At 33.3% G+C, this 13,779-nt stretch overlaps 1 protein-coding gene across 3 annotated transcripts in view; it reads right to left on the bottom strand.

Annotated features, from left to right (window-relative positions):
* Positions 1-13,779, bottom strand: part of Syt14 (synaptotagmin 14) — a 180,990-nt gene that overhangs the window by 73,372 nt on the left and 93,839 nt on the right. For all 3 annotated transcript variants that reach the window (XM_027934771.3, XM_027934773.3, XM_071619731.1), the window contains exons 3-4: positions 7,362-7,633; positions 3,299-3,748 (exon numbers count right to left, since the gene is read on the bottom strand). In XM_027934771.3, the coding sequence (XP_027790572.2) occupies positions 3,299-3,748; positions 7,362-7,633 (722 nt within the window). The remainder of the gene's footprint in view (positions 1-3,298; positions 3,749-7,361; positions 7,634-13,779) is intronic.

The following is a 13,779-nucleotide window of genomic DNA, read 5'->3' on the forward strand; positions in this document are numbered from 1 at the left end:
AACAGCTAAGACTCTCAAGAATAAAAAGTCTAAACTCATATGGCAGGACCAGTGTCTTACAGGAACTTTGTTGCTGTTCCTATAGGACTCTCATGTGTCAAGGACTTTTCTTTACTACAGTTGTAACTGGCCCAGCACTAACATTGTTTCTGCAACAACAAAGCTATTTTAGAGTTACTGTGGTCTCTCACCTCCAGTGCCTCTGCCATCAGCTTCATGGAGACATAATATGAGCACAGTATCTTCTCTGTTCAGTTTATATTGAAGTTTCCCAGAAATGAACACAAGTAGTACAGTCTAGTCATAAAGCTCATGCTCTCCCTATGAGCAAGATTAGGAAAGTGAATTTTCTAGCTGCTCTTAGGAAGACGGAAAGCTTTAGTTGGAACTTCCCTATCATTAGAAAGTTGTTGAAAAGGTATGAAAGAGGGAGGAAATAATACGTGCTCACCACAAAATGTGATGTATCAAGCATATAAAATGTACTTAAAATTCAATTCTGTTCTTGCCTAAATCCTTTCACGATATATATTAGTAGAACCAGAGAACATCAGAGATGAATAGAACCTCAGATATCATTTGTTCTAATCCTCTCATTTTACTATTGAGAAACCTGATACCCAAAATGATTAGGTAATTTACCAAACTTAGACAGCTATTTAGTAGTAAGAACTTACGCTTTACATCTCTCTCTCTGATGTATTTTTTATCATCAAAGAGGAACACCTTAAACTATATCTCAATGTTAAATTTTAATCTTACCCTGAAGGAAATTCATTGTTTAGTTCTCAGAAAGTCATTTTGGTGGCATTTGTCTATTTCTCTCAATGTGTTGATTCAATCAGTTCTTCAAAAACTAGCTGTGAAGATAAACTATATGCAGGACTCTATTCTATCATTATCCATGAAAAAAACCAAGAAATTTAAAAAATATTTTAAGTGTAATTTGTGAATTCTTTGGCTGGTTTAAAACTTTCCCTTGCCAAAAGACAAATGCTCTTGTAACAAAAGCAATAATAAGTAATTATTCAAAAGCCACTAGAATAAATATTTAATTATGAATATAACCCTTATACACACATTTTTACATCTAACAAAATTAGAGCCAAACTCACCCAGGTAAACTATGACAAGATTCCTCCATGTAATATTAAAATTTAAGCAAAGAGAACATTACATACAGAAAATACATATATTCTATTAATATTTATGACAAGACAACTGACACTTATGAGTGTTAACCTCACAACCATGGTGTTTCAGTAGCTGTAAAACAAACAAGATTTTAAGAAAGTGAAGAAAGAAGAAAGCAAGAGAAAAGAAAAATTATAAGTATTAAATTTGAGAAGCATGTCAGTGCAGAAGAAACATTTTCTAAGAGCAGAAGATGGCTTTGTTTAGATTTGAACATTAAATATTAGAAGCTACTTATCTAGAACTTTTTTTTAAATTCTTCTTGTAAATATTCTAAAGAAATTTACAATATTAGTTGGCAAAAAAAAAAAAAAAAAAGATTATAGAATCAATGACTATAACCTAACACAAGCAACATAGGTGTATACAGAAATTTGACCAGAGATAAAACCATATGTTTAGAGCTTCATTTTCTTTGGATAATGAATATAATTCATTTGGATAATGAATATAGAATCAGAAGAGAGATAATTTAAAATAAATAAAGCGATATAAAATACATACCTCTTGATGATAGTCTTTCTCTTCTAATTTAAATCAGTGCAGTTATTTGTATAAAATATTATGTTTTCCACAGAAAAAATAGTTATCACTAAGACCAAATAATAAAAATTTAAAAATCACATTAATAACTGCGGAATATTCGATTCTATGAAAATTTATACTTTCCTCAAAAATATATTATCTGAATTTTCTTTTTATTTCTCTTGTTATAAACTGCTAGTGTCATTTAAAAAGACATTCTCCCAAAAAAAGTAATTCTTAAAATTTGATGTGATAGTAAGCTATTAATTCTATCAATAAATCTTCTTACCTTGTAAACACACATGGGGATATATATGTACACACACACACACACACGTTTACCACCATCTTTTTATTTTTACAGATGTTGAAATATCTAGTTAAATGGTATAGTCTGACTATGAATGAAAGTCCCACAAAATCAAATACTACCTGATATAAATGCAATGAAACCTTAACCTTGAACTTATGCTTACACGTTTAAAAGTCTTAAAACAATGCTAAAATATAATACCTTATTTTAAAATTTAAATCTATCCTGAAATAGATACTGCAAAAATGCTTTTTGTTAAATATAACAGGTATAAATATAAATCACAATTTACACTTATAGCACATATAACAGATTTTCTCATAATCGAAATAACTATGTGGCATAATGTGTCCCCTTGGTTTAAACAAATAGTGCAGACACTTCTCTCCTGTGACATGCAATGCTTTATGGGAATTTAGTTAAAAATATGGATAGAGATTTGAAAGTGAATAATCTGGAAAAAAAAAAGTGAAAGCTGGTTGAAAGTCTTTAAGTTAAAAGTATTCACCCAGAAATGCTTCAAAATATTGAAAGTACAATGAGGTCATAGTTTTTGAACTTTTAAAATAATTTCATGGCAGTTCTGGAAAGATAATAACTCATGAGCAGAAAATTTCTGCAATATAGCAAACAAGACAGAAGGATAAACAGATTTTAATTGATCACCTAGTTTTAACCTGGAAAAAAATTTAATTCTATAAATAGTTTAGATTACATTATAATCATTTAATACATTTTCAATAAAGGAACAAATCTAAGACCATTGGCTAGAAAGGGGATAGAATAAAATACATAAATCATATATCACTGAGAGCAGGAGCAGAAATATTATAGGCAGAGCAGAGCCCTGATTGCAACAATTCCATAGCAATAGCTTTAAAGGTCACCTCTAGCAATACCATATAAACCCCTAGACGGCAGCAACTCTGGGGCATACCAATTGGAACCCCTCTCTCTGGGAGCTTCACTTCTTTTCTGTTTCAAAAATAAATTCTGTTACTTTACTCTCACCCTGAATTGTCCATGGGTCTCATTCTTCAGAACTTCAAGAAAGAACCTATACCTTATCATCTTCAAAAGGAAATTTAATAGAAAAGAAAAAAAATTATACCTACCTATCCAAGGCCTAGAAATTTGTATAAAGGTATGATTACTATACAAACAATATTGTGACAAACTTATTGCTTGATTATAGATTTTAAAAAATTATATATATTATATTCCATTAACATACATTGTATTGAGGTCATATGATGAGATACTTACAGAATGATTGTAAGAAGGTTCCAGTATCACAGGTAATGACATTTTCCCTTGAAGATTCAATTTTGTTAAATAAAAAATCTTTTCCCCCACAATCTTTTCTTTTTTCATGCGATGTACACCATAAAGTCTAAACCGAACTGCATAATTTCCAATCATCTCAGATTCAACATGATTAAATTTGAATGTTTCTGTGAAGACAGGGCATGGTCCTCTCTGGATGCTGGTTTTTGCTCTCTGTTTCTTTATAGGTAGAAGAACAAGGTGTACTTGCCATGAGTTGCCACCTGTCCTGTTATATGTTGGGATATCTGTGACAGCTGTCACTGTTACCAAAAGCTTCTGTTCTTGTGAGTCATAGTCAAAAGTCACATCCAGTGTGCCATATTTAGCTTCTGGCTCAGGATCAAAAGGTTTAGGAAGCTGTGAAGACGATCCTTGAGCTGACATATCCTAGGAAAAGCAAATTAAAATGTTTTCAATTTTTAACTCTATTATTTAATCTAGCACATAAATGCCTGATATTTCTTTATGAGGATGATGGGAAAACAATTTTAATTTGCCCTCAAAGAAAAAGTATAATTAGCAGCCAGCTACAATCAAAATCTACCATACAGTGCCAGAATGTTAGAAATGGTAAGTTAAACTAAAACACTTATTAAATAAAGACACATTTAGAATGTACTGCACATCATTACCATTTTGAGAAAGTTGGACATATGTTTTACAATTAAAAATTTTAAATATATTTTATTGTTATTTCTGTTCCTTTAGTGAGATACTACTAAATTTTAACCTTCACACTATAAAGAACACAACCAGCAACTCAATATTAAACTGCAGAGTAAGTGCACATAAATAAAGTATAATGCTATTGAAAAATGTTTCCATTTTTAGAACTTGTTATACAATTCCCCATCTATGAAAGAACATAAACCTACTTTGATTTAAAAACCAAAGGAAATGTGAAATATGGAAGTATAAAAAGGCCTCAAATATTTTTGCAGCTAAGTATCCTCCAAATTTCAGACCATATTACTTCAATTGTTAACTAAAATTAAAAACAGTATATTATTTTCCAATATTACCTATTGTTGAAAATGAAGAATACACATTTTAAAAGTTGAATACTGGAAACTATACATACTAATTATGACATTAAAAGAAATTATAACCAATAGTTGTCTCAAATTCCTGCCAGTCTAATTGTCTGGAATACATTTGGGAATTTCATATAGTTATCAACAATGTCAAAGCCAGGTTTTTTACCTTAACTATGTCACTTTGTCCCTGTGGGGATTCTAATAAATCTTAAATAATTTTCATTGGACCAATTTTATAATTTTCTTAAATTTTCTAAGCATGTGTTCAGTGCTTACAATGAACACTAATGCCCCACAGTCTTCCTTCTTTCATTTACTCAAAAGAACATTTTTTTTCTATGTCTTCCCTGAGCATTCCAATGTTAAGAATGTGAAACCCTATAACTAATTAGAACAAATTTTAAAAATTTAAAAAAAGAATGTGAAACCCACAATTTAAAGGGTATGACCTTAACAGATAAAAACTACTATTTGCACTCTTCAAACAGGAAACTAGCAAACAATCATTCCCTTTCAAGGTGCCTGGATCAAAGTTTTAGAAAAATTTAGCTAGCAACAGAGTTGCATAAACTCAATAGAGTTTATAAACTACTTTCCACAGATTTCTTCTGTGCCCTCTTCCCCTCTTTTAGTTCAATCATGTATCTAAGACACCTGCAGCCTGGATTAAACCACGAGGAAAGACTTTTCTAATTGACACATATTATCAATTATAGGGTTACAATAAATTTGAAAAATAAAATTTTTATATTAACATTATATCCTATACTTGCATAGGTTATTAATGTTCTATATCAAAGTACTTATGCAATGTAGTTTTGCTAAATTGTTTGATTATATTCTGTGATACTATAAAAGACATAAAACCAAGTAGAGGAAACTCAAAAGTAAGTGTTAACAAAGATAGCAAGTCAGCAGCTTCTAAAATATGGGTAAAAATATAGGCGTTAACTATAGATAATGTGTAAGGAAAGCAACTTGTGAGATAAGACAGAATTCATGATATATTAAAACCGTAACTAATAACTGTAGAAATTAATAATATACCAAAAGAGTAATTAGTAACTGTAGTAATTAATAACATACCAAAGACAGATGAATTAAATAGAAAATATGATGAAACAAATGACTGTTACCTATAGAAAATGATGGAAAACCCAAGTCATGAACATGTTGTCTCTGAGATAAGAGCTTTGTCTCCCATGTTTCTACTTAGGAAATGCAGATAAAAATCTGTATCCCTGTAGTAGGCTCACTGGCAAGGTCCAGTGGTGGCCAGGTGTACTTGCTTCTAAAGCAAGTGTGTACTGCTGGGTCTTGATACCCTTATTTAAATCTCTACTCTGGTCTTTGTTACCATACGATAAATAGGAATGTTGATGGAACAAAGACAGTGGAACAGGATATATGGGCACTGTATAAACCATGATGTGGCCTTGCTACCTATACCTACTGATATCCTATAATGACATAGGTAAGTGTGTCAACGTACCTTACCATAATCCTCTTACTTCTTGCTTTGTATCTGAAATAGATTTAAACACATGCATACACAAGTGTGCATACACATGTAACTTAAGCATCTTAATTTGGTCTGAGTCCCCTGTGATAACTTGCCTCGTGGTATGTTAGAGGATACCACTACATTCAAGTAATTTCACACACAACAATTTAGATTAAGAATGGCAATATAATAACAGTTGTTAAGAGCATCATTTTTGTGGTCAGACACACGTGGGTTTGAATTATAGTTCCACTAGTTAAGAGCTGCATGTACTTGGGCAAATTGCTTAACTCTCTCAGTCTTACTGTTTCATTGGTGAAACAGAAATATAACTTCTGAGGATATGCTTGGTAGAGCTAAATGAGCTGACTATGTAAAGTTCACAGCAAAATTCCCAGGACACCTGTGATAGTTGTTACTATTATTAATTTTAGAATCTAGGCTTCACTGTTAGCTTGCTGTGTATACAGTTTGAAAAGTCACAAAGCAGCAATCTTAACTTTGTTTATGTGATAGAACACAAATATTCCTTGTGGAAAATCATAAAACACTAATACATTAAATTTAAAATATCAATATAGAATTTTCTTCTAGGTCAGATATATTATAACATCAGAAATATTAAAAAATATTAGCAAAGTGCTTCTTAAAATTATAAAAAAATACTCCCAAATTAAAGAAATTCTATCTACAACTTAATTATTCTGTGTTGGGAAACTACCTTCCTTATTTAATTTTGACAACAAAGCAGAAAATTTACCTAGTAGGGACACAAACATACCGTATGCTTTCAGGAACAAAAGTTGTAAGTTTACACTCTAAAACTATCAAAAAAAGTAAATCCTAAAAATAAATACTACCTTATGAAAACACCTTACTGTTCTAGTTTTTAACAAATCTAATGGCAATACTTTGAAATAGCAAAAATTACTTTTTCTGTTATTTTCACATTTTTGTTACAAAAAAAGTGACTTAAATTTAACCAACTAACCACTCTGGATACATGATACTTTGAATTCAAATTGCATTAGTAAGGCTGACCATCATTATCCATTATCCCTTTCATATTCTATAAATGAAAATACAATAAAGTGATTTCAAAAGACTTATAAAACATTAATAAATAATAATAAAAAATCCTAATAAACATAAACTGTAACCTTGAGATGAAATAAAAAGGTAAATAATTCCAGAATATTTTATATAAAGTGTTTAACAACCACCACCACTCCCTATCTTGAACTATCCATTTTCCTTTGGTTGCAGAGGGAGCTGAAGACAAGTTGAGACAGCCCTGGTCAGTTTGTTGGTAAAGACTAGCTTAAGAATGGAAACTGGTACCATAAACTACAAAGGGATAAGACTGTGATGAATCCCATTCTCCTTACCAAAAAGAAAAGCACAAGATTATTATCTTCCAAATAACATCCACTTTTAAACTTGTATGTGCTTCACTTACTTCAGGGCTCAGGACTGCGGTGCTGTCACTTGGAACATCTTCTTCATATCCTTTATTATGAAAACTTTCTATTTCATGACCTGTGCTTCCTTCACTTGGGCACTTGTTATATGAGCATCGTGGACTGTTGCTGCAGTGGGAAAATTCACATTTACCATCCCCAATTTCTGAAGGTGTACATGAGAGATGGGGAGAACCACTGTCATCCTGATATGGTGGTGGTTGCAATTCATCCAGCGGCGGTGTTCTTCTCATTCTCTGAATGCAGTTTCCTGATAATGATTAAGAATCTGGTCACTGTTTCCAATTAGCCTCAAAATGCAGTACGGTCTACAGTAATTGTAAATAGCTTAAAAATGCAGGATTAAAAATTTTGCAGAAATGTAACTATTAGATTTACTAAATCAGTGTCTTTCTTCCCTAGTTGAGGTGCAGAAACAAAATAATCTTGTTTCCACTCCTCTCTTCCTGCAAAGATCAGAAAAAATAAATCATAAACTTAGAGAGGCCCTGTTATACACCATAAAAATAAGTTTTTGTTAAATAGGTTTTTTAATTTGGTTCACTCTCTCAAAACAACCCAGCAGCATACATACTTTGTCTTTTCCCTGTGATTTGTGGCCTCTTAGCCAAAGCAATAAAAACATGGTAGGCTAAACAAACATAAAACCTTCATTTTTTTTAGTTTTTTATTTTTATTTTTTTAGTCATTGAGAAGAACTTAAACCTGCTTTTGATTCAGCAGGGTCAGGACTTTGTTTTCACATCTATTCTGGATCTAGAATCCTAAAATGATGTGCCCTATGAATCAGATCCAAACTCTGTTTGTTAATCTCCACCACACAGCAAAAATTTACAGTTCTGCTGTCTTTTCTCCATTACATGTCCCCATTCCTTGAGTCTATAGCCCTCCTAAAGCGTGGTTCCTCCTGGTCTACATGAGTTATCTCCAATTCTAGTAATAATTTGAACCAGTGTTTTTCACTCTTAAAAGATTATTTAAATTTTTACTTCAATGATTAAGAATAAACCTATCTGTGAAGAAGGCTGGAGGTGGAAGAGGGAAAGGGATAAGGACAGAGTCCAGTACACAATTTAAAAACTGCTGAGTCTGTACAGATAAACCTGAATGCAATACTTAATGTTGAATTTAAACACTTTCTTTTTTTTTCTTCGTTTTCAGTGCTGGGGATGCTCATTTTTATTTAATGGACTATGCATCTCCTTCTACAAATGGGACCCTTACAAAAGAATGTTATGGAGTTCAACTTCAATATTCAATACAGTTCCTGTGTTTTTCCTAAGATCAACTTTACATAAAAACTAAAAACCTCATTTAAAAATTACCATAATGCCTGGCTCAAATGAAAAATATTAATTTGTATTAATTTAGCAAAAACTTATATATTTGTTCAAAAGTCCTAAATTTGAAAAAGAAAACTAAATGTCCCCTCCCCTCCCATCTTCTCTCTCTGCCCCATCCACTGTAATTCATTTCTCTCCTTGTTTTTTTTTCCCATTCCCCTCACAACCTCTTATATGTAATTTTGTATAACAATGAGGGTCTCCTTCCATTTCCATGCAATTTCCCTTTTCTCTCCCTTTCCCTCCCACCTCATGTCTCTGTTTAATGTTAATATTTTCCTCCTGCTCTTCCTCCCTGCTCCGTTCTTAGTTGCTCTCATTATATCAAAGAAGACATTTGGCATTTGTTTTTTAGGGATTGGCTAGCTTCACTTAGCATAATCTGCTCTAATGCCATCCATTTCCCTGCAAATTCCATGATTTTGTCATTTTTTAGTGCTGCGTAATACTCCATTGCGTATAAATGCCACATTTTTTTTTTATCCATTCATCTATTGAAGGGCATCTGGGTTGGTTCCACAGTCTAGCTATTGTGAATTGTGCTGCTAACTTTAAAAAAGGATGGCTGAGTTAATATAGTTGAAGCTAAATTCAAGAAGATATATTAAACACATTAAAAGCAGCAGCCAAAAAAACCAATTCCAGAATATTAGAGACAAGTGGCTATCAACAATTTATGTGGATTAATCCATCCATTCACATGCAGTAGGTATGGTGTGAACATGTGCATGGTGGGCTGACTGAACCCTATCACACAGTTGACCTCTCCTGAGCAGCAATCCAACTAGGCTGGAGATCTAAGCAGAAGATTTCCGAATCAGAATTCCAGAAAAGCTTTTGTTTTCCTGATAAAAGAAGTCAAACTCTATGGGCACCCCCTTTTCCTCTCCCTTTTCACCTGCCTGAGGATGCAGTAATTGCCTAGTGCCCATGAAGTAACTAGCATGAGAATGAAAATAAGGATGGAAAAGCAAAAAAAAAAAAAAAAGAGTTGAAGTATCTATCTGAAACATCATGAATAGCTCTAAACTTTTATGGGTGAGACAAATAAATCCCTATTTGTTAAAAAACAAAACGAAACAAGCAACTTGAGAGTTGGAGTTTCTATTGTTTCTAAATACAATATCAAGTGATAGAACTTATAAATCATTAAACCAATATCCTCCTCTCCTTTAAAAATGCTTAATCAGCCATAAATTAAATTAAATGGCCATATCTAAATACTTACTGTAACAGAAGTTAATTAAAATTCCACAATTTAGTGGTTCTAGGAGTCAGTGTACCATTTTTTTTTTAAATTTAATTTTACAATAGAATATATTTTGACATAGTGTACACAAATGAAGCACAATTTCTCATTCCTCTGGCTGTACATGGTGCAGAGTCACTCCAGGAGTGTAATCATCCATGTATATAGGGTAATAATATCTGTGTCCTTTACCTTTGTTCTGAGAAGAGAGATGATCTTTCCCAGAAGTCTCAGCATATTGCCTCATAGATCACCCTGGACAGAAGTGGATCACATGCCTATTCCTAAACCCATCACTGGTAGGAGAAATAGGATTACTATAATTGGTTTAAATTAATCAGATGCCATCAAAAATTTAAAGGTAGGGATGGATTAAGGTACCTAATCATATATATGTAAAAGAGTAGATAACAGAACAATGGGAGGTCAAGGAAGGAAGAAGACAGAGAGGATATTGGCTAGAAAACAAATATGATCCAGTCCTTGTCTTCCTTATCCCTCAATTTGATCATATGATCTCAGTTTTTAATCTTAATCAAAATACTTTTTCTCTCTGTGGCTTTCCTACCCCCAACAACTGTTCTATAATAATTATTCCCTAACTTTCCTTTTGCTCTTACCAGCATGGTATAATTTCTTTGTGGTAATAATGGTATTCCTTCTTTCTATTACTTTTTATTAGATTCCTGCTAAGTTGCCAATCAACTAGAGCATATTTTCACAACTAAGTTCCTGTCATCTGGCTCTTGTTTAGATTTAGTATAACTCTTGATTCAGAGATCAAGGCACAAATTACACAAAATAAGTTTGTGATATGTGAATATGCTAACTAGGATCAATGAGTAGACATCACTACTATCTTTTAAATTTGGAGAAAACAATATTATGTTAAATTTGTAACCAGAATAAAAAGTTTATTTTGGGGGCTGGGGTTGTGGCTCAGCGTAGAGCGCTCGCCTAGCATGTGCGAGGCCCTGGGTTTGACCCTCAGCACCATATAAAAATAAATAAATAAAATAAAGATATTGTGTCCAACTATAATTAAAAAAAAATTTAAAAAGTTTATTTTGGCCACACCACATTTTCATTGAAAACAATAATGTATCACTTTTCTTCTTTTATCTTTGCTTTATATTTTACTTTCCAAAGCAAAGAATATGCTAATGTATATGGAATTCAAATTTCACTGAAATATATAGTCATAAGAATTTTCCTTTTTAAGTTTTGCAATTATCTCTTCATATTCTAAATGACAACTATTTCCTGGTTGTCTACATAGTGTGATAACTAAGATGTGGCTTAAATTTAATTGACACTAGAGAAAGTTTCCAACAGTTGTTTATACAGTAACATATTATTAAATTACACAGTAAACATAAACCTTAGGAAGATCTTTCTACTGGGACTATCAAACACCAAAATTATGATGTTCTCTCATTACTTTAGGTTTTGCTTTACTACCTAATTTTATACCCTTATTTAATGGAAATGATAAGTCCATAAAAGGGTTCAATCTGGATATGTCAAAGAATTTTAATTTATCCTCTGCAAACTGCATAGCAGAATAAGTTGAAATATTTTCTTAACCTAGAAAAAACAGTATGCATGCATATGCAGAATATGACCAATAGCTCTTAACCTTATGTTTTAAGATAGTGGAGAGAACCACAGTTCTAAAAAATGGTGAATATTCACAACTGCAGAATTCACTTTTCAAAGTACCTGTGAAAATTTGCCAAAATTTATTACAAGCTGGGTAATAAATTAAGGATCAACACATTTTACAAAATTAGAAGCACAAAGAGGTTGTTATCTGACTGTTGTGGAATTAAACTAGAAATCAGAAACAAAAATATTAGTTTATAAAAAACTAGACAAAAATAATTAGAAATTAAAAATACTTTAAATAACTCATGAATCAAAAGGAATAATAATTAAAATTAACTTATATAATGAAGAGAGAGTTTAAAATAATCCTCATAAATACATGTGGGATGTGGCTAAAGCCATGCTTAGGAGAAAATTTCAAGTGAATATATTGAGGGGGGAATTCGATAAACAATGATGACCTACGCATCTAATTGAGGACATTTTTAAAAAAAAAAATCATCAAATTAAAACCCAAATAGGGTCTACAAAATAATGAAGAGCAGAAAAATAAATTAAAAATATGCATAAATTAGAAAGTATCAGCACACTAACATGCAATTAATTGAAAAAAAAAAAAACAACTAAAATTGATAAACTGGTTGAAGAATGTAGTCAGAAAGAAAAAGATGAAATAAGTTACTAATGTCAGGAATAGTATTAAGACATCATTTCAAATCCTATAGACATTCAAAAGATACTGGGTTTTCCCTCCTTTGAAATGTAATTCTAATGCTATTGAGTAGGACAGAGGAAAGCAGGGGTCTTCAATGGTGGTGGCAGGAGAAGCCAGAGGTACAGAGAAGTATGTCAAAGCCCAAGGGGGAAAAGGGAGACAGATGCCTATCTGTGTGGGAGGTACACTGTGCTATTCTGGGGCCCAAGCCACATAAGAAGTGTGTCCATGGCCATACAGGAAGCAAGGTAGCCAGCATGCAGTGTCAGAACCCAAAAGCGATGAGAAGGGCCTTCATTTCAGGGAGTAGCTTCAAGTGAGGTGTCAGAACTCAAGAAGGAAGAGAGGACAATGGAGGTAGCCCTACACAGTGTGTTAGAGCCCAGGCAGGGTGAAAAAGTCCAGTAAGGGGATTCAGAATCTTAACAGGATAAGGCAGTTTCCCAAGGAACGTAGCCTGGCCTGGGGCAACAGAGCCTAGACTAAATGAAAAGTCTGTCCAGACTGAAGGAAATGGAGTCATCATCTGTGAAAGACTAGAACCATGGAGCCAGGTTCCTGGTATTGTGTCCTGAATGTCCAGTTAGGGTGAGAAGGGTTTCCATGCAGAAAGGTACATGGTGAAAGGTAGTAGAGCATAGAAGGGTAATGTGTCCATCCGCACAGAAGGGCAGCCTGGCATAGGAAACCAAAGCCTGAGCAGCATAGGAGGGTGTACATGTATAAGGATAGTCTGAAGAGTCAGGCCTGTTATGGTTTAGATATGAAGAGTTACCCAAAAGTTCATGGGTTAGAAAATGCAAGACAATTTAGAGGGGAAATTGAGACAGATGTGAGTGGTATGAATAGAATATGAAGTTAAGAGAATAATTCTATAAAATGGGCCCACCGTACTGAGGCCCACATGCTTTCTTTTCCAAGAAGTAATTTACCTGCAGCCTGCCTGGCTTAAGTGGACAGGACATGTCACATTTCTCAGCAAACTACCTGTTATCTTCAAGGGAAATGCAGGTGGGAAACAGTGTTGATAAAAGGAACCCAAGTTACTCTGAAGGAAGAGACTTTTGGGACCCTTTTCACAGACCAGATCCCAAAACTCAGAGAGATGAGGATCATTCCTTCTAACCACAAAACCTGTAAGAAAGTATGGTTAAGAACAGGAAAATTAGAACTGGTCAGTGTGGGCCAAGGTGATCTAGGGTTGTCATGGTAGTGGAAACTTGAAAGTCCAATGTTATCCTATTGTCAGTCAAAAGTCAAGACATAGGCCTGGGTGGGACTTTCTGGAAACTTCTTTGAAATCCCCAATAAACTGGAGTATTGGAAAGGCATGCTGTCCTTTTCCTCTGAAAGGACCCACACTTTCCCTTGAGAGTGTCCCCTTTCCCCTTTTCCTATCCCTTCAACAAACTCATGTCTGTTGCTCTGAGTGACAAGTCTGAAATGTTTCTGACTTGATCACTGGCAATGGGGTATCAAGG

The sequence above is a fragment of the Marmota flaviventris genome, chromosome 12, assembly GCF_047511675.1.
Source record: "Marmota flaviventris isolate mMarFla1 chromosome 12, mMarFla1.hap1, whole genome shotgun sequence".
Taxonomy (NCBI): Eukaryota; Metazoa; Chordata; class Mammalia; order Rodentia; family Sciuridae; genus Marmota; species Marmota flaviventris.